Here is a 14,470-nt window from a genome sequence, read left to right on the forward strand (position 1 = left end):
AGCTGGCGCATGTGCAGATGGAGCTCTCAGCTCAAGATCTCATCTGTGCACGCGCCACCTCTGGCCCATTGATTTCCCGGCAGCGGAGTTAAGGAAATGGCGCCCAGAGGTAGCGCGTTTGCAGATGAGATCTCTGCTTGTCACTGAGCCAAGAGCTCAATCTGCGCAGGCAATTCTTTCATTGAAGCCCGCATCTCTGACAGAAAATCTGTGACACCTGCCGCACCGCTCTGTTCCACACAGCCACCATAGCACCTGCAGCCAGCACAGCCTTCCCAGCCAGCACAGCCCCAACCGCAGACAGAACAGCCCCCAACGCAGCGCCTGCAGCATTGCCCTACTCCAGCACCGCCCACCCCCTCCGCTAAGACACCACCGGAGGAAGACGGACCCCCTTTTTTTTTTACCTTTTTCATCTCTAAATTTGGGGTCCATCTTATAATCTGGTGTGTCTTATAAAACGAAAAATACGGCACATTATAAGCCAATGAGAATGCTAAACAGAAATGACCAGAAGAAGCCTTGGCATCTTTTAGAGCGTTTTGTCAGTGTCCTCACAACAAAAAAGCCAGTGTTTCATTCAGTACTTAATGTAGTTAAAAAATGGCTGAAAATTGACCACAAAATACTTAAAAAAAAATACCAAAAGAGAAACATAACATGTAGATTCTAGGAAAACCATAACAAATCGCTTCATGAAATGTTACCAAAACATTTGTAAAAATGTTTCAGGATAAAAAACTCCAGCATTTCCTGAGGTTCTTTCCTCGTGAAAACCTCAATTTTGTCAGACCTTAAAAAAAAAAGTCATGTGAACATACCATAAGAGTTTTGAGCTTTTGGTTCAATTTTGGTTCCATTAAGCAACAGTATAAATGATATGAAACAGAGTGCAATAGCAATCATAGATGGAAATACAATAACCCACATCATATATATCCCTTTTATTAAATAAAGGAAAAAGAAAATGAAAGAGTTGAAAAACATAAACTTTTATTCAAGCCTGGATAAATCTACAACCGAGAACTATGCTATATATCTTAAGGCAAGGTCTAAAGGTAATATAATATATTTATGCATTTATTATTTTATAATATAATACGGTTAAAAAACAATAACTAAGCCTTTGTGGCTATCATCCTACTTTTTTCAATTCATAAATAAATAATTTTATAAAAATCACATTGGTACATATCACTTGGTTATTTCAATAAACTTGCCTAATATAAGCAGAACCCATTGTATGAACAGAAGTGACCATACAATTATGTTCAGAAATAAATATTTTTATACTATATAGTAATAAACTTTGTTTGAAGTGCATGAATAAAAAGTTAGTGAAACAGAGAAACAATCTATATAGCAATGTTAGGTGCATTCACTGTGCATCTCAAAGAAATAATATAAGAGTTCTCACTCTATTTGGCCTAAAACGTTTTGTTCAGGTTTCTAAGATTCTGACATCAGAACCCAGATAACACTGATTAGAACCATAGGGCTTTACAATAAAAGCTAAAATATTGACCATATGATGGCAAAAAGTCTTTTTGGTTAACGTATTCCCTTCTAACTACTTTCTGATGAAGTTGGAGGCGCTGTTGATGAAGACCGTCGCCTTCTTGACACAGACCGTGATCGTTCCATGCTGTATGCAACATGCTGATCGTAATTCTGTAGCTGAGTTTCAACCAAGTCCCTTTGCTGTTGGCTGATTGCCTGACTAATCAGTCCAGGGAGAGCTTGGATGCTACCAATTAATGTCTCTAGCTTTGTCTCTAAGACAACGATCCTCTTCTCAAAGTCTTCACTTCTTTCATTCAAATCGGAGATCATGTCGTACATGATGTTTTGGGTCTAGGAAGTAAAAGAGGAAATTAACAGAAATCACTTTGTACACAATGTATGAAAGTCATTGTCTAATGATACACACAGAGGAATTAGAACATTTCCTAATATTTTATGTAAACAGAGGAAAAGAAAGGGAATACAAATAAGCCTTTAGCAGTTATTTAATGTATCATAAGTACATAGTAATACCACTTTATAATATATAGAAGACTATGAAATCTATACATAGTTATGAGAGAAAGATAGAGCGATCGAATGATAGTGTGATTGCACAACAGGAGAGTTTTGTTATATAGTGATGGACTTACATCTCTCAGATAAAGAGTCGAATAAAGGAATCCAGAGACGACGGGTTTCTCAGCAAAATGAGTTTGCAGAATTTTAATAGGAATGTAATTTCTGGCCATGGAGTTTCAGGTAGGTTGATAATTGGACCTGTCAATTCCTCTCCTTCCTTTCTTAGTTTTTATGTTACTAATACAGGGGTTGTCCACTACATTAACAACCTTTTTTAAAAAAAATAAAACTCCCGTCCAAAGCCGGCACTGTTCCAGCAATGTCGGAGTCGGGTTTCCCATGACTTTTTTATGTCATGTAAGTCCTGCAGCCAATCAATGACTGCTATTAGCTGGTGCATACGTCTTCCATTTTCCTGAGGTCCATGCATTTGGATGAACCTCAGACAAACGGAAGTATTAAGTGTATAGCAGTGTAATAGCGAACACTGATTGGCTGCAGTGCTCACGTGGCACAACAATGTGAAATAATTTTTGAACACGTCACCAATTTTCTAAGTAAATATATTTGTAAAGGTGCTATTGACATGAATTTCTAACGAGAAGTCGGTAACAACTCATCCAATCCACACAGGCAAAGAAATCAAAACATGGATGGTGACGTGTTTAATACTTATTTCGCCAACTGTATGTGTACTATTGCTATTTACTTACTTCCTTATTTCAGATGGGATGCAACCAACTTCTGCTCAGAATTTCTAATAGCCCCTTTAGAAATATATTTACGTAGAAAATTGGTGACGTGTTCAATACTTATTTCATCCACTATAAGTAACATGGGGAACTTAGTAACACTGTATTTGATTGCATAAAAGGCATACTATCATGATTAGGTGTTTGTAATTTTGCTGTGACTCCTCGTACTTTGTATAAACAGGGGTGTGCCCCCCATTTTTGAGCTAGGCATTTCTTTTATGCAGTTTCCCATGGACAGGTGTCTCAACTAGTCGGATCTTCATCTACATTGAGGTTGGTTGACACAAGATAAGGTTTTAATATTAGAGAATTAGGGACTGTCCTGATTGGGGTACACCTTGTCATGTTTGGATGGCTTTAACACTTTTTTATTATCAAGAACAGTGTTACTAAGTGCACTATGTTATTTGTATGTACTATTGCTATTTCCTTACCGTACGTTTCGTTTTATAAGATGCACCGGATTATAAAATGCATCCCAAATTTAGATAAAAAAAAGCAAGGAGAAAAAAAAAATATGGGGACTGTCTTATAATCCAGTGCTGTCTTACCAGAGGGGGGCGGCAGCGATGGTGGAGCGGAGTTACAGGAGGCAGGGGCGGTAGTGGAGCAGGGCAGTGCTGCAGGTGTCCCAGATGCTCAATGCAGGCACTGTGAGGCCAGAGGAGCATCCAGAAACTGTTGAAAGTGCAAGCGTCAAATAAAGGTCGGCGCGTGCGCAGATTGAGTTCTCGTGTCAATGACAAGCCGAGACCTCATCTGCGCAAATGCCACCTCCGGGCACCATTTTCCTTAAGGCCGCTGCAGGGAATCAATGGGCCGGAGGCGGCATGTGTACAGATGAGATCTTGAGCAGAGAGCGTCATATGAGCATTCGATGACTCCGGGCGCTATTATTTGAAGCCTGCACCAATGTCATTTTCAGAATAGCGGCCCCTGCCTCACAGCGCCCAGCACCGCCCACAGCACAGCACCCAGCACTGCCCACAGCACAGCCCACCACCTGCAGGACAGTGCCTGTGGCCAGTATTATCTCCCCTGCCTCCTGTGACCCCTCTCCACCAATGCCGGTAAGCTACATTTGGATTATAAGACGCACTCCTCCATTTCCTCCCACATTTTTGGGAGGAAAAGTGCGTTTTATAATCCGAAAAATACGGTATTTTCTTAGTTCGATGTATGTGCTCATTTTGTCTATATATATTCTGTTTTGTCTGTTAAATGGCCACTTTGTGAATATGGTCTTATATACCGCATTTATAACAACTTATGCTCTAGCTCATTACTTTGCTTTTTTCTGTAATGTGACTTGCTTAATATTTTTATAACGCTGGTTCCAGACAGTTTTAAACATAATGCATTGGTTAAAAAATAAAGTTCTTGTACCAAACATCTATCCCAGAAGATGGCGATCCCATGAGCTAATTTGTGCCCAAAATACTAGATATGAGATTGATAGATAGATATGAAATGTTCTATAAATATAATTTACAGGACATGACACTATCTGAGCTAGTAGCCCTTATGCCTTCTTAGTTGGTAAATGCCGTCATACATTCAGCTGTGAAATCTGCAATCAGGAATCAATAAGACAGTGAGTTGTAAGGGGCGGATATTCCATCATTCTAGTCAATTACATTTTCTGACGCCACTCCTCAGTTACAGAAAATTTCAGCTATTTGCAGACTGGTGGGACCCCAAATGTTACTGATGGGCAATTTTCTCTTTCTCCCTGCAATAATATCAGATACTTTGAAAGAAAGATTTAAATCTAAGAGTTTTTATCCTAGCATTGCAGCTGGTTCAGATTGTAATATTCCATGTAGTATAAAATGTAATAACCTGTATTCTTGTATGAGCATCAGTAATTTAGTGAATTCACTGAAGTAGTGCATGTAGATGTCACTGAGTGTATGGGATCATGCCTTTATACTCCAATTGGGGTTTACTAATATCTCGAATAAGGCCCTATCTGGCCTTTTTTCTCTCTGCAATCATCTTCTAGCAGTTCATGTAAGAGGCATATACTGTATTGTCATCTGCAGAGAGAAATAATAAAGCCACAAGAACATTATAGAGCCTGGGCTCTTTCTGTTGTTGGAGGTTCCTATGCCAACCATAACATTACTGAAAGGAGACAATAGCACTTTTTGCTGTATGTAGTGTATGTGGGCGTCACTTCTAACTTTCATATTTCTAATCACATTGAACTGACTGTAAAATGCTTCCATTTATTTTCTAATTTGTCAGAAGACAAGCCATTACACAAACCAATGGACTTATATTTCTGTCTCTGGGTAAATTGCATTTGTCTACAGAATACTAAAAGGACAAAAGTATTGTCTTAACCGTTTCACAACCCAGCGATTTTCGTTTTTTCCTCCTTTTCTTCCAATATCCTTAACTTTTTTTTATTTTTCCTTCAATATAGCCATATGAGGGCTTATTTTTTTTTTACTGACACCATTTTGACCCATATTGTAGTGGAAAACAGAGAAAAAACTGCGGTAAAATTGCAAAAATAAGTGCAATTCCATAATTGTTTTTTGAGTTTTTTTATTTACCATGTTCACTATATGGTAAAACTGACCTGGCAGTATGATTCCCCAGGTCAGTACAAGTTCATAGATACTAAAGATGTATAGTTTTATTTTTATTTAAGTGGTAACAAAAAATTCTGAAATTTGTTGAAAAAAGAATAGCGTTTTTATCGCCATTTTCTGAGACCCATAGCGTTCTCATTTTTCAGGATCTGGGGTTCAGTGATGGCTTATTTTTTTGCATCCTGACTTGACATTTTTAATTATACCATTTGTGGGTAGATGCGATTTGATTGTCTGTTATTGAATTGTTTCTGGGACAAAACCCCTCATAATTCTGGGGATTTGATTTTTTTTTTGTTGTTATGCCCTCTACTGGTCAAAGTAATTTATTTTATATTTTGATAGAGTGTGCATTTCTGAAAGCGGCGATACCAAATATATGTATTTTTTATTTTCAATGGAGAAAAGGGGAGGTGATTTAAACTTTTGCATTTGTTTCAATATTTTCATATTTTCAAAAACTTTATTTTTACACTTTTTCTTGATTTTACAAGTCCCTTTAGGGGACTTGAAGCTCATACATTCTGATTACTTCTGCTGTCAAAGTGGTGCTTTGGCATCCCACTGAAGGGGCAGAAATGCTCATCTCCTGTGTATGCCAGGGGCATCAGATGGCTGCCATGCCAACCCATTGGTACCCCACGATCATTATCACAGGGACACTGATGGCGGAGAGGAATGCCGTCATCCTAACCGACACACGTTGAATCCCGCTGTCAGAGACTGAGAGCGAGATCTAACTTGTTAACATTGGAGATCCACCTGCGCCTGTTAGCTGCACATGTCAGCTGATCAGATCAGCTGACATGCGTGGAAGCATGAGGGCTTGCCGCACGCACATTAAAGTGACAGACACAACCATGGACGAACTGGTACGTCCAAGGCTGTGAAGGGGTTAATAGGATTTCTCTGTTGTAACAAGTCAGGTCATGAAATTTGTTCCCTCCAATTTGTTCCTTCAATTGTATGGCAATAGTGAAAAGAGGAATAGTTTAGGAATTACAGCAATTTAGGAAAAAAGTGGCAGACCACAGAGTTACATCTTGGGGTCACCAAGTGCTGAGGCCACAGTGCATAAGTTGCCAACGCTCTGCTGACACAATAAGTGAGTTGCAAACCTCCTCCAGCACAAAACTGTCTGCTGGTTTGGGCGTCCATGGCTTTGAAGCTGTATGAAGCACATTCACAAGTGTCGGCTGGAGTGAGGTAAAGCCACCACTGGACTCTGTAGTAATGGAAAAGCATTCTGTGGAGTGGCAGACTGACCGATGAATCAGGGTTTTGGACGACTTGGTTTAGCAGCATTACTGTGCTCCAGTGCTCAAAGCAAAGCTTATAAGGCATGGTTGAGTGAGTCTAATGTGGAAGAAAATGACTGAACATCTTTAGGATAAGCTAGTATGAAAGCCAGTCCCTCTCGTCCAACATCGGTGTCTGACCTCACACTTGCTCTTCTGGATGAATAAGCAAATATTCCTGCAGACAAAGTTTAAAATTTTATAGAAAGTCTTCCCAGAAACGAGTGGAAGCTGTGTTAGCTGAAAACGGGAAACTAATGTTGTATTAAGGCCCATGGAAAAGGATGTAATAAAAACTTTTGTAAGTGTGATCTGTAGGTGTCCCAATACGTCTACACAAGAAAAGTTTGATCCATGAAAAATAATTATCATACATAGGTTTTATTAAAATCATCTAGTACACAGTCATTCTTGGAATCTATCAAGTAAGACTAGTTATTCATGTTACTTGCCATCACTAATTTTATTTAGATGGGCTTTACATCGGAGCACGGCATCTTAAGGTCCCGTTACATGCAACGACATTGCTAACGAGATGTCGTTGGGGGTCACAGAATTCGTGACGCACATCCGGCCTCGTTAGTGACGTTGTTGCGTGTGACATGTACGAGCGACCGCTAACGATGCAAAATACTCACCAAATCGTTGATTGTTGACATGTCGTCCATTTCCCAAATGTCGTTGCTCGTTTAGAACGCAGGTTGCTCGTCGTTCCTGAGGCAGCACACATTGCTACGTGTGGCACCCCAAGAAAGATGAACAACACCGTACCTGCATGCTCTGGCAACGAGGTGGGCGTTACTTTCATGCGGCTGCTCTCTGCCCTCAGCTTCTATTGGACGCCTGCCGTGTGACGTCGCTGTGACGCCGCACGAACCGCCCCCTTAGAAAAGAGGCTGTTCGCTGCCCACATTGACGTCGCTAGGAAGGTAAGTATGTGTGACGGGTACTAGCGATATTGTGCGCCATGGGCAGCGATTTGCCCATGACGCACAAACGACGGGGGCGGGTGCTTTCACGAGTAAAGCAGCCTTTAGTACTATTCAACTAACCTGACCTCTGCATGCAGTTCTACTCTATTCCCTGCTAACTGCCCTCATTTTTGTGAATCATTCAGATCATATACTCTTCTTCATCTCATTGGATTTACTATAAAATGTACAACAGCACTTTTCCTAAAGGTTATAGCTCACTGCTGTGATTGGATGGGACAGGGAATAATGACTCCTACTTATTAACCAAGCTGCCTCCATGAGAAAGTTTCAGATCTCAGCAATCTGCAGAAAACTGACTGCCATAACTGACTTGTGCAATAGGTCCTGCTTGACGGACATGCGCAGCTCAGCCTGACAAACGCCAAGAAGGATAAAGCTGACATGCCGTACAATTTATATGTATTATTTTTAAATAAAAATGTAGCTTTCAGACACCTTAAGACTAGAGATGGGCGAATAGTAACTATTTGTGTATGGATTATTCGTAACGAATCACAAAGTACTATTATGGTATTCGTTACGAATAACGAACCTAATAGAAGGCAATGGGGAAACAGAGCATTTTTCTTGTCGTGACAAATACTGGAATAGTATTCTGTAATAGGTAAGCATTATCCAAACACAAATAGTTACTATTCACCCATCACTATGAAATTCATAAAATTGTCTCTTAATTCTGTCTTTGACCGTTTTTGCGACCTTAAGGTATCCGACATTTGCATAATATCATAAACACTGACTTTTTAGCTAGCATAGATAAAATCACTTCTGAGAGGGGCACTGAAGTACAGTTGCAACACTTTTTTTTTTTTAAAATAAAGGCACAGTTCATTAATCAGCCTAAAACATACTGAAAAGCCATGTTGACTTAAGAAAAAATAATTTTTTTCCTCAAGTCCTGGTACTGTTACTTTTCATATGTCTTTTGAAATAGCAACACCAAGAAAGAAAAGTCATGGAATTATGGAAACCACAGGATCAATTACCTTGTTAGTGATATACACAAAATGTAAACATATTTTAAAACATCTTTGTTTACTCTAATAGATTATGAACGCTAGAAATACACACACTTAGCCTCGTTTATAGCATGCCAAGGTGTGTATTAATGGGTGCCGAACGAATGTTCTGCCATGGTGAATGCACTTGGGCACACAAATCATCAAAATCCGCTAGCCTGTACAAATGCAGACTAATGACTTTGCAAATGTGCTCAATAGGAGACAAGTCTGGAGATGCAGCAGGCCATGGTAAAACATTTAGGCCAAGAAAGCTGCTGACAGTAGCAGTGTTGAAAAACAGCTTCTGGGACATTTTGGCGATATGGCCGTACAACTGATTTCATCCACCAAATCAATGTAATGCTGAGCTGTTAGTGTACCTAGAATGAAAACTAAAGAGGTCGGACAACCATCCTGTATACCACCCAACACTTTAATCATGGGAGTAGGACTGGCAGAAATTTCCTTTACATGATGTTGCCCACATTGTCTCCAGACCTATCTCTGGCGATCACTGCGTCCAAGATAAAAACGGGGCTCATCACTTATCAGGTTAGACCTCAATTTCATCTTCTGGTATCCGTCTGAAAACTATGTGGGAAATGCCATCAAGAGGCTTTCTAGAAGGAATCTCACATCAGTTTTGTATACCTAAGTGCATGAGGCATGGCAGAATATTCCTCAAACATTAGTAACATCATAGCAGCGAAAGTGTGTATTTCCTTGTATTTCTATGAGTGGTTAATATACTCGATATTAAAGAAAACGAGATCTTTTGAACATTTTCTATTTTTTCATCATTTGAATACCACTAACAAGTCTATTGATCCTGTGATTTCCATAATTCTACAACTTTTCCTTCTTGGTATTTAAATATTAATGTTGAGGATTGTATGTTGCAACCACATCTTAAAAATGTTGTAAAACACGCGTTTTCGATGCGTTTTTGTTAGTTTTTGTCAGTGTCTTTTTTAAAGGAGAAATAAAATATGATAGGATAGATAGCTAGAATAGATAGAAAGAACATATAGAATAGATAATAAGAAAGAACATATAGAATAGAATGAAAAAAAATAACAGAATAGCTTGATAGAGGGATTAGCTAGCTTGGAAAGCTGTTTTTTTGGTAAAAAAAAAAAATGACATGGGGTCCGCCTCATTTTTCATAACCAGCACAGGAACAGCAGCAGCTGTAGTCTGCAACCATCAGCTCTCTGCTGTACCTTGGCTGGTTATGAAAAATAGAGGGGATCCCACGCTTTTTTTTTTAAATGACGTGGGGTCCCCCTCATTTTTCTAAAACCAGCCAGGATGCAGCAGACAACTAGGGCCTAATATTATTAGAGTGGGAAGGCCCATTGTTATTTGGCCCTCTTCAGCTTAACAATAGCAGCCTAAAGCCGCTCCAGAAGATGCGCCAATTCCTGCGCTGGGCCCGGCTCTTCCCGTTGCGCTGGTGAGGTGGCAATCAGGGTAATAAGGAGTTAATGGCAGACCACAGCAGTCATTAAATCATAGATTAGTGATGGCAGGCAGTCGTCTGAGACCCCGCCCTCATCACTAATCTGTAAGTGAAAGTAATTAAACACATACACCCCCATAATCCTTTATTTGGAATAAAATACAAAAAACAACCTTTTTCACCACTTTATTAACCCCTAAACACCCCTGCAGGTCCAAAGTAATCCACAAGAAATCCCATGGCGACTCAACTCTGCTACATCCCTGTCCTGTCACAGCGCACCCTAGAGCATGACTGCCCGCTGACAGCAGACAGAGCCACGTGATGAGAATGAACTTGGGTGAACTTCTGATGTCAGGTTCACACAGGCAGTAGTGTGGGGCCCGCATATGTGACGTCAGTGGTTCACTCGAGTTCATTCTCATTGTGTGGCTCTGTCTCTGTGTCACGGCCTGATTTGCGGGCATAAGTGAAGGACTTCAGCTGTGACCGGAAATCACCTGAGTGACGGCACCCAGATTGCGTGGCTCACTTCAGTCACTCCAATGATTTGCTGTCACAGGTGGAGGACTCCAGCTGTGGCAGCGGCTAACCTGAGTGACGTCACTGCTGATAGCGTGACTCACTTCAGTTGCTCTGTGGAGTTCACAACGAGCAGTCATGCTCTATGGCCGCTTGGTGTGAGTGTCAGACAGTGCTGAATTGTCGTGGGACCTCGTGTGGATTACGGTGGACCTGGAGGGGTGTTTGGGCTGTTAATAAAGTGGTGAAAGAAGGTGTTTTTTGTCTTTTATTTCAAATAAAGAGTTTTTTGGGTGTTCGTGTTTATTTACTTTCACTTACAGATTAGTGATGGAGGAGGTCTCATAGACACCTGCCATGACTAATCTAGGACTTAGTGGCTGCTATGGGCTGCCATTAACTCCTTATTACCCTGATTGCCACTGCACCAGGGTATTCGGGATGAGCCGGGTAAAGTCCCGGGACTGTCGCATCTAATGGATGTGGCAATTCCGGGGTGGCTGCTGGATGATATTTTTAGGCTGGGGGGCTCCCAATAACATGGGTTTCCCAAGCCTGAGAATACCAGCCCCCAGCTGAGAGGCTTTATCTTGGCTGGATATCAAAATTGGGGGGACCGCACACTATTTTTTTTTAAATTATTTATTTATTGTACTGTATAATATAGACCCGCCCACCGGCGGCTGTGATTGGTTGCAGTCAGTCAGCTGTCACTCAACGTGGGGGCGCATCTGACTGCAACCAATCATAGGTGCCAGTTGGCAGGGAAAGCAGTAAATATGAGATGAGCCTAATGAGTGGCCGGCACTTTCAGAAGCAGGAGAAGCCGCGGGAGTAGTATGACAGCCGCGCCGGTGATCGGTGAGTATGAAGCAGAGACCGAGAGAGAGAGAATGGAGAAAAGTTTGTGACCTGTGTTTTTGTTGACAAGAACAAATCCAAAATGCAACCAAATCGCAGTGCAAATGCACAGCTACACAGTTTGGTTCTGTTTTGACACACTTCATTCATTTCAATGGGTAAAAAATGTCCACAAAACACAATGAAGAAGTGCTGCTTTTTTTTTTGACAACGATTTTGACAAATATTTGTAAAGCAAAATGCTGCCGAAAAAAGAAAATGGCCTTAGACTACAGCACAGCGTCAAGTTTTCCCAGGTAAAGATACTTCAGAAAGTGCCAGTGGTCATTTACCTGAGGCAGTTTTGCTGATGGCTTTCCCTATAATGTGAGGTATAGAGAATGAGTGGTAAAAGACATGACAGAAGTTGGAACATGCATAGCAGGCGTTGTGACAAGGCAGTGCATTATGTTTATTTTATGGGAGATTTTTTGCGCTTTGTCAGGTGGATTCCACCCAGAATCCACTTCAAAAATATGTCATATGAACGTACCCAGTGGTGGACATATCATTGGTGTAACCTATGTGGTCACACATGGGCCAAAGGTGTAAGGGGGTCTATTTCTCCAAAGCAGGTTTAATTGTGCAATATGATTAGCTATTGGGCTGCAAAGTTCCCTAATATTGTTCTTGCACAGGGACCCTCTTCTGTCTGTGTCTGCCAGTGTACATGTTCTTTTTTCTACCAATTCCATAAGCCATATTTTTTTACTTTCCGATAACACAGCAATATAAAGTTTTTTTGTGAAATGTGTTGTAGTTTTTAGAAACCCTAATTATTTTACCATAAAATGTACAGGAAAATGGGAAAAGTGCAATGAAATGGGGAGAAAAACACCACAATTCAACCATTGTTTTTTATGTCTTTTTTTTCTACAGATAGTTTTTCATAAAACTAACCCAGCACCAACATTCTCCAGATCAGTACAATTACACCAATTGTAGACTTTCAGAGGGTTGTGGTTATTTTTGTTTTTAAAGTGGTGAAAAAATAAATGAATTGAAATATGTGGTAAACAAAAATGTTTTGCATTGCCATTTCATTTTTCCATTGATGGAGCTGTATGAGGAGTTGCTTTTTGTGTGGCCAGCTGACAGTGTGCACTGGGTGAAGAGCGGAAACTAAAAATGGCAATTCTGACATTTCAATTTTTGTTTACAGAGTTTACTGTATGGGTTAAATCATTTTATATTTTTATAGATCGAACTTTTATGGACAATCCAATACCAAATATGTTTATTTTTTTATTGTCAAAAGAGGAAACTGGGGCTGATTGATTTTATTTTTTTTTTTACACATTTTTAAAATTATCTCATTTTAATTTTTATTTTCAGTCCCCGTGATGTATAGATTACAATACTACAAAATCAAAAAATTGCAGTATATAGGGAAACTGAAGCCCAGCTGGAAGAGTACTAAAATGGCACCCATGGGGGCCTTCAACCCATTAGCACTCTGCGATTATGTCTTATGGGGGCTGATTGATACATGGCATGGTGTAACCCTATGATCATGCACCTTAATTGGTGTCAGAGATTTACAGCATCATTTATGGGGATAACAGCAGTGATCAGAGATTTGCTTAGATTGCTACTATTAGAGGCAATTGATGGCTACACAACACAGTCGACATCGGCTGTATGTAAAGTGGGTTCAGCTCCTGAACCTGCTTTATACACCAGCATGTGACCTAGGGAAACCAGTACATCCTATGTTGGGAAGGAACTAATAATGTCCGTCTGTATACAGTACCTATAGTAATTAGCATATCAAAAGGTGGAAACTGTGTCATTTTTACTGATAACATCACCTCCCCTTCTCTTATGTATTTATAAATGATAGAAAATTGAAAGTTTCCATTAATAGATAAAGAATGACATCTTCTCTTGCTTGGCAACTATGGTAATCCCAAAAAGGAAATAAAGGGCATGTAGGATACAGTTTATTATATACTCCTCAATCACCCCTTAAATATTTTTCAGCAGACAAGCATAAAGCCTTGATTACATATTTATACAGAATCCCAGCTTTACCTACTTGTTAAATGCTTAATATTTAATAAGTGCAATGACGCACACACACAGAACATGAATTCAACAGAATAAATATTTTAAGATATTGCCTACAAATACTGTTGGTTATGGCCCCTACAAGGCATAGTACTAATGTCCTCTATAATTCACCTTGGAAAAGATTGAAAAGATTAGTCCTCTCTTAATAGAGGACCCATTAATGTGTGTAAGGCTCTTTGCTCGTTTTTGTAGGATAATGGCCTATGTCACTTTAGTTTTAGTTTATATACATGCACACCTATGGGTTAAACACATGGACTAGATATTTCTGCTGAATAAAAATACTGAGAGTTTAGACTATGAAGAATCAAGCATGGGAAATAATGGCCAGCATCACATCATCAAAACATCAAAAATATGGTAGTACACCTAAATTTTCACAAGTCAGTCTCCAGCCTGTAGCTGTGTATGTACTGATTTGATGAGCATAAGGACAGGAAGGTATACTGTTAACTATCAGATTGTGAAGAAGATTGGAAAGAGAGGGTTGGTTATAAACTGAGAGATGTAGAATAAGAAAATTGAAAAGTGTTGGATTGGAAGTGCAATAAGTCACAATGAAAAGATGTGTTCTTATAGCGCACTTACAACTAGGTGTTAGATTGTCTGGGGTAGATCATTCCAGAAAACTGTTGCAGCTGAAAAAAAGTCTTAGACACTAGAGTGGGGGGTTTGGTCTAGACATAAAGATAAGTCCATCTCTTGTATTTAGGATGGATTAAAAAGGGAGGAACAATTAGTATTGAGTTACAGTAATTGATACAATAGTGAATCAA

General features: G+C 39.8%; 1 protein-coding gene across 1 annotated transcript in view; it reads right to left on the bottom strand.

The window, feature by feature from the left end:
* Window positions 1–973: 973 nt before the first annotated feature.
* KCNN2 (potassium calcium-activated channel subfamily N member 2) overlaps window positions 974–14,470 on the bottom strand; it is a 264,003-nt gene continuing 250,506 nt past the window's right edge. Inside the window, exon 8 of the mRNA XM_075324999.1 lies at window positions 974–1,854. Coding sequence (XP_075181114.1) covers window positions 1,567–1,854 — 288 coding nt within the window. The 3' untranslated portion in view covers window positions 974–1,566. The remainder of the gene's footprint in view (window positions 1,855–14,470) is intronic.

This window comes from Anomaloglossus baeobatrachus, chromosome 1 (assembly GCF_048569485.1).
Source record: "Anomaloglossus baeobatrachus isolate aAnoBae1 chromosome 1, aAnoBae1.hap1, whole genome shotgun sequence".
Lineage (NCBI taxonomy): Eukaryota > Metazoa > Chordata > Amphibia > Anura > Aromobatidae > Anomaloglossus > Anomaloglossus baeobatrachus.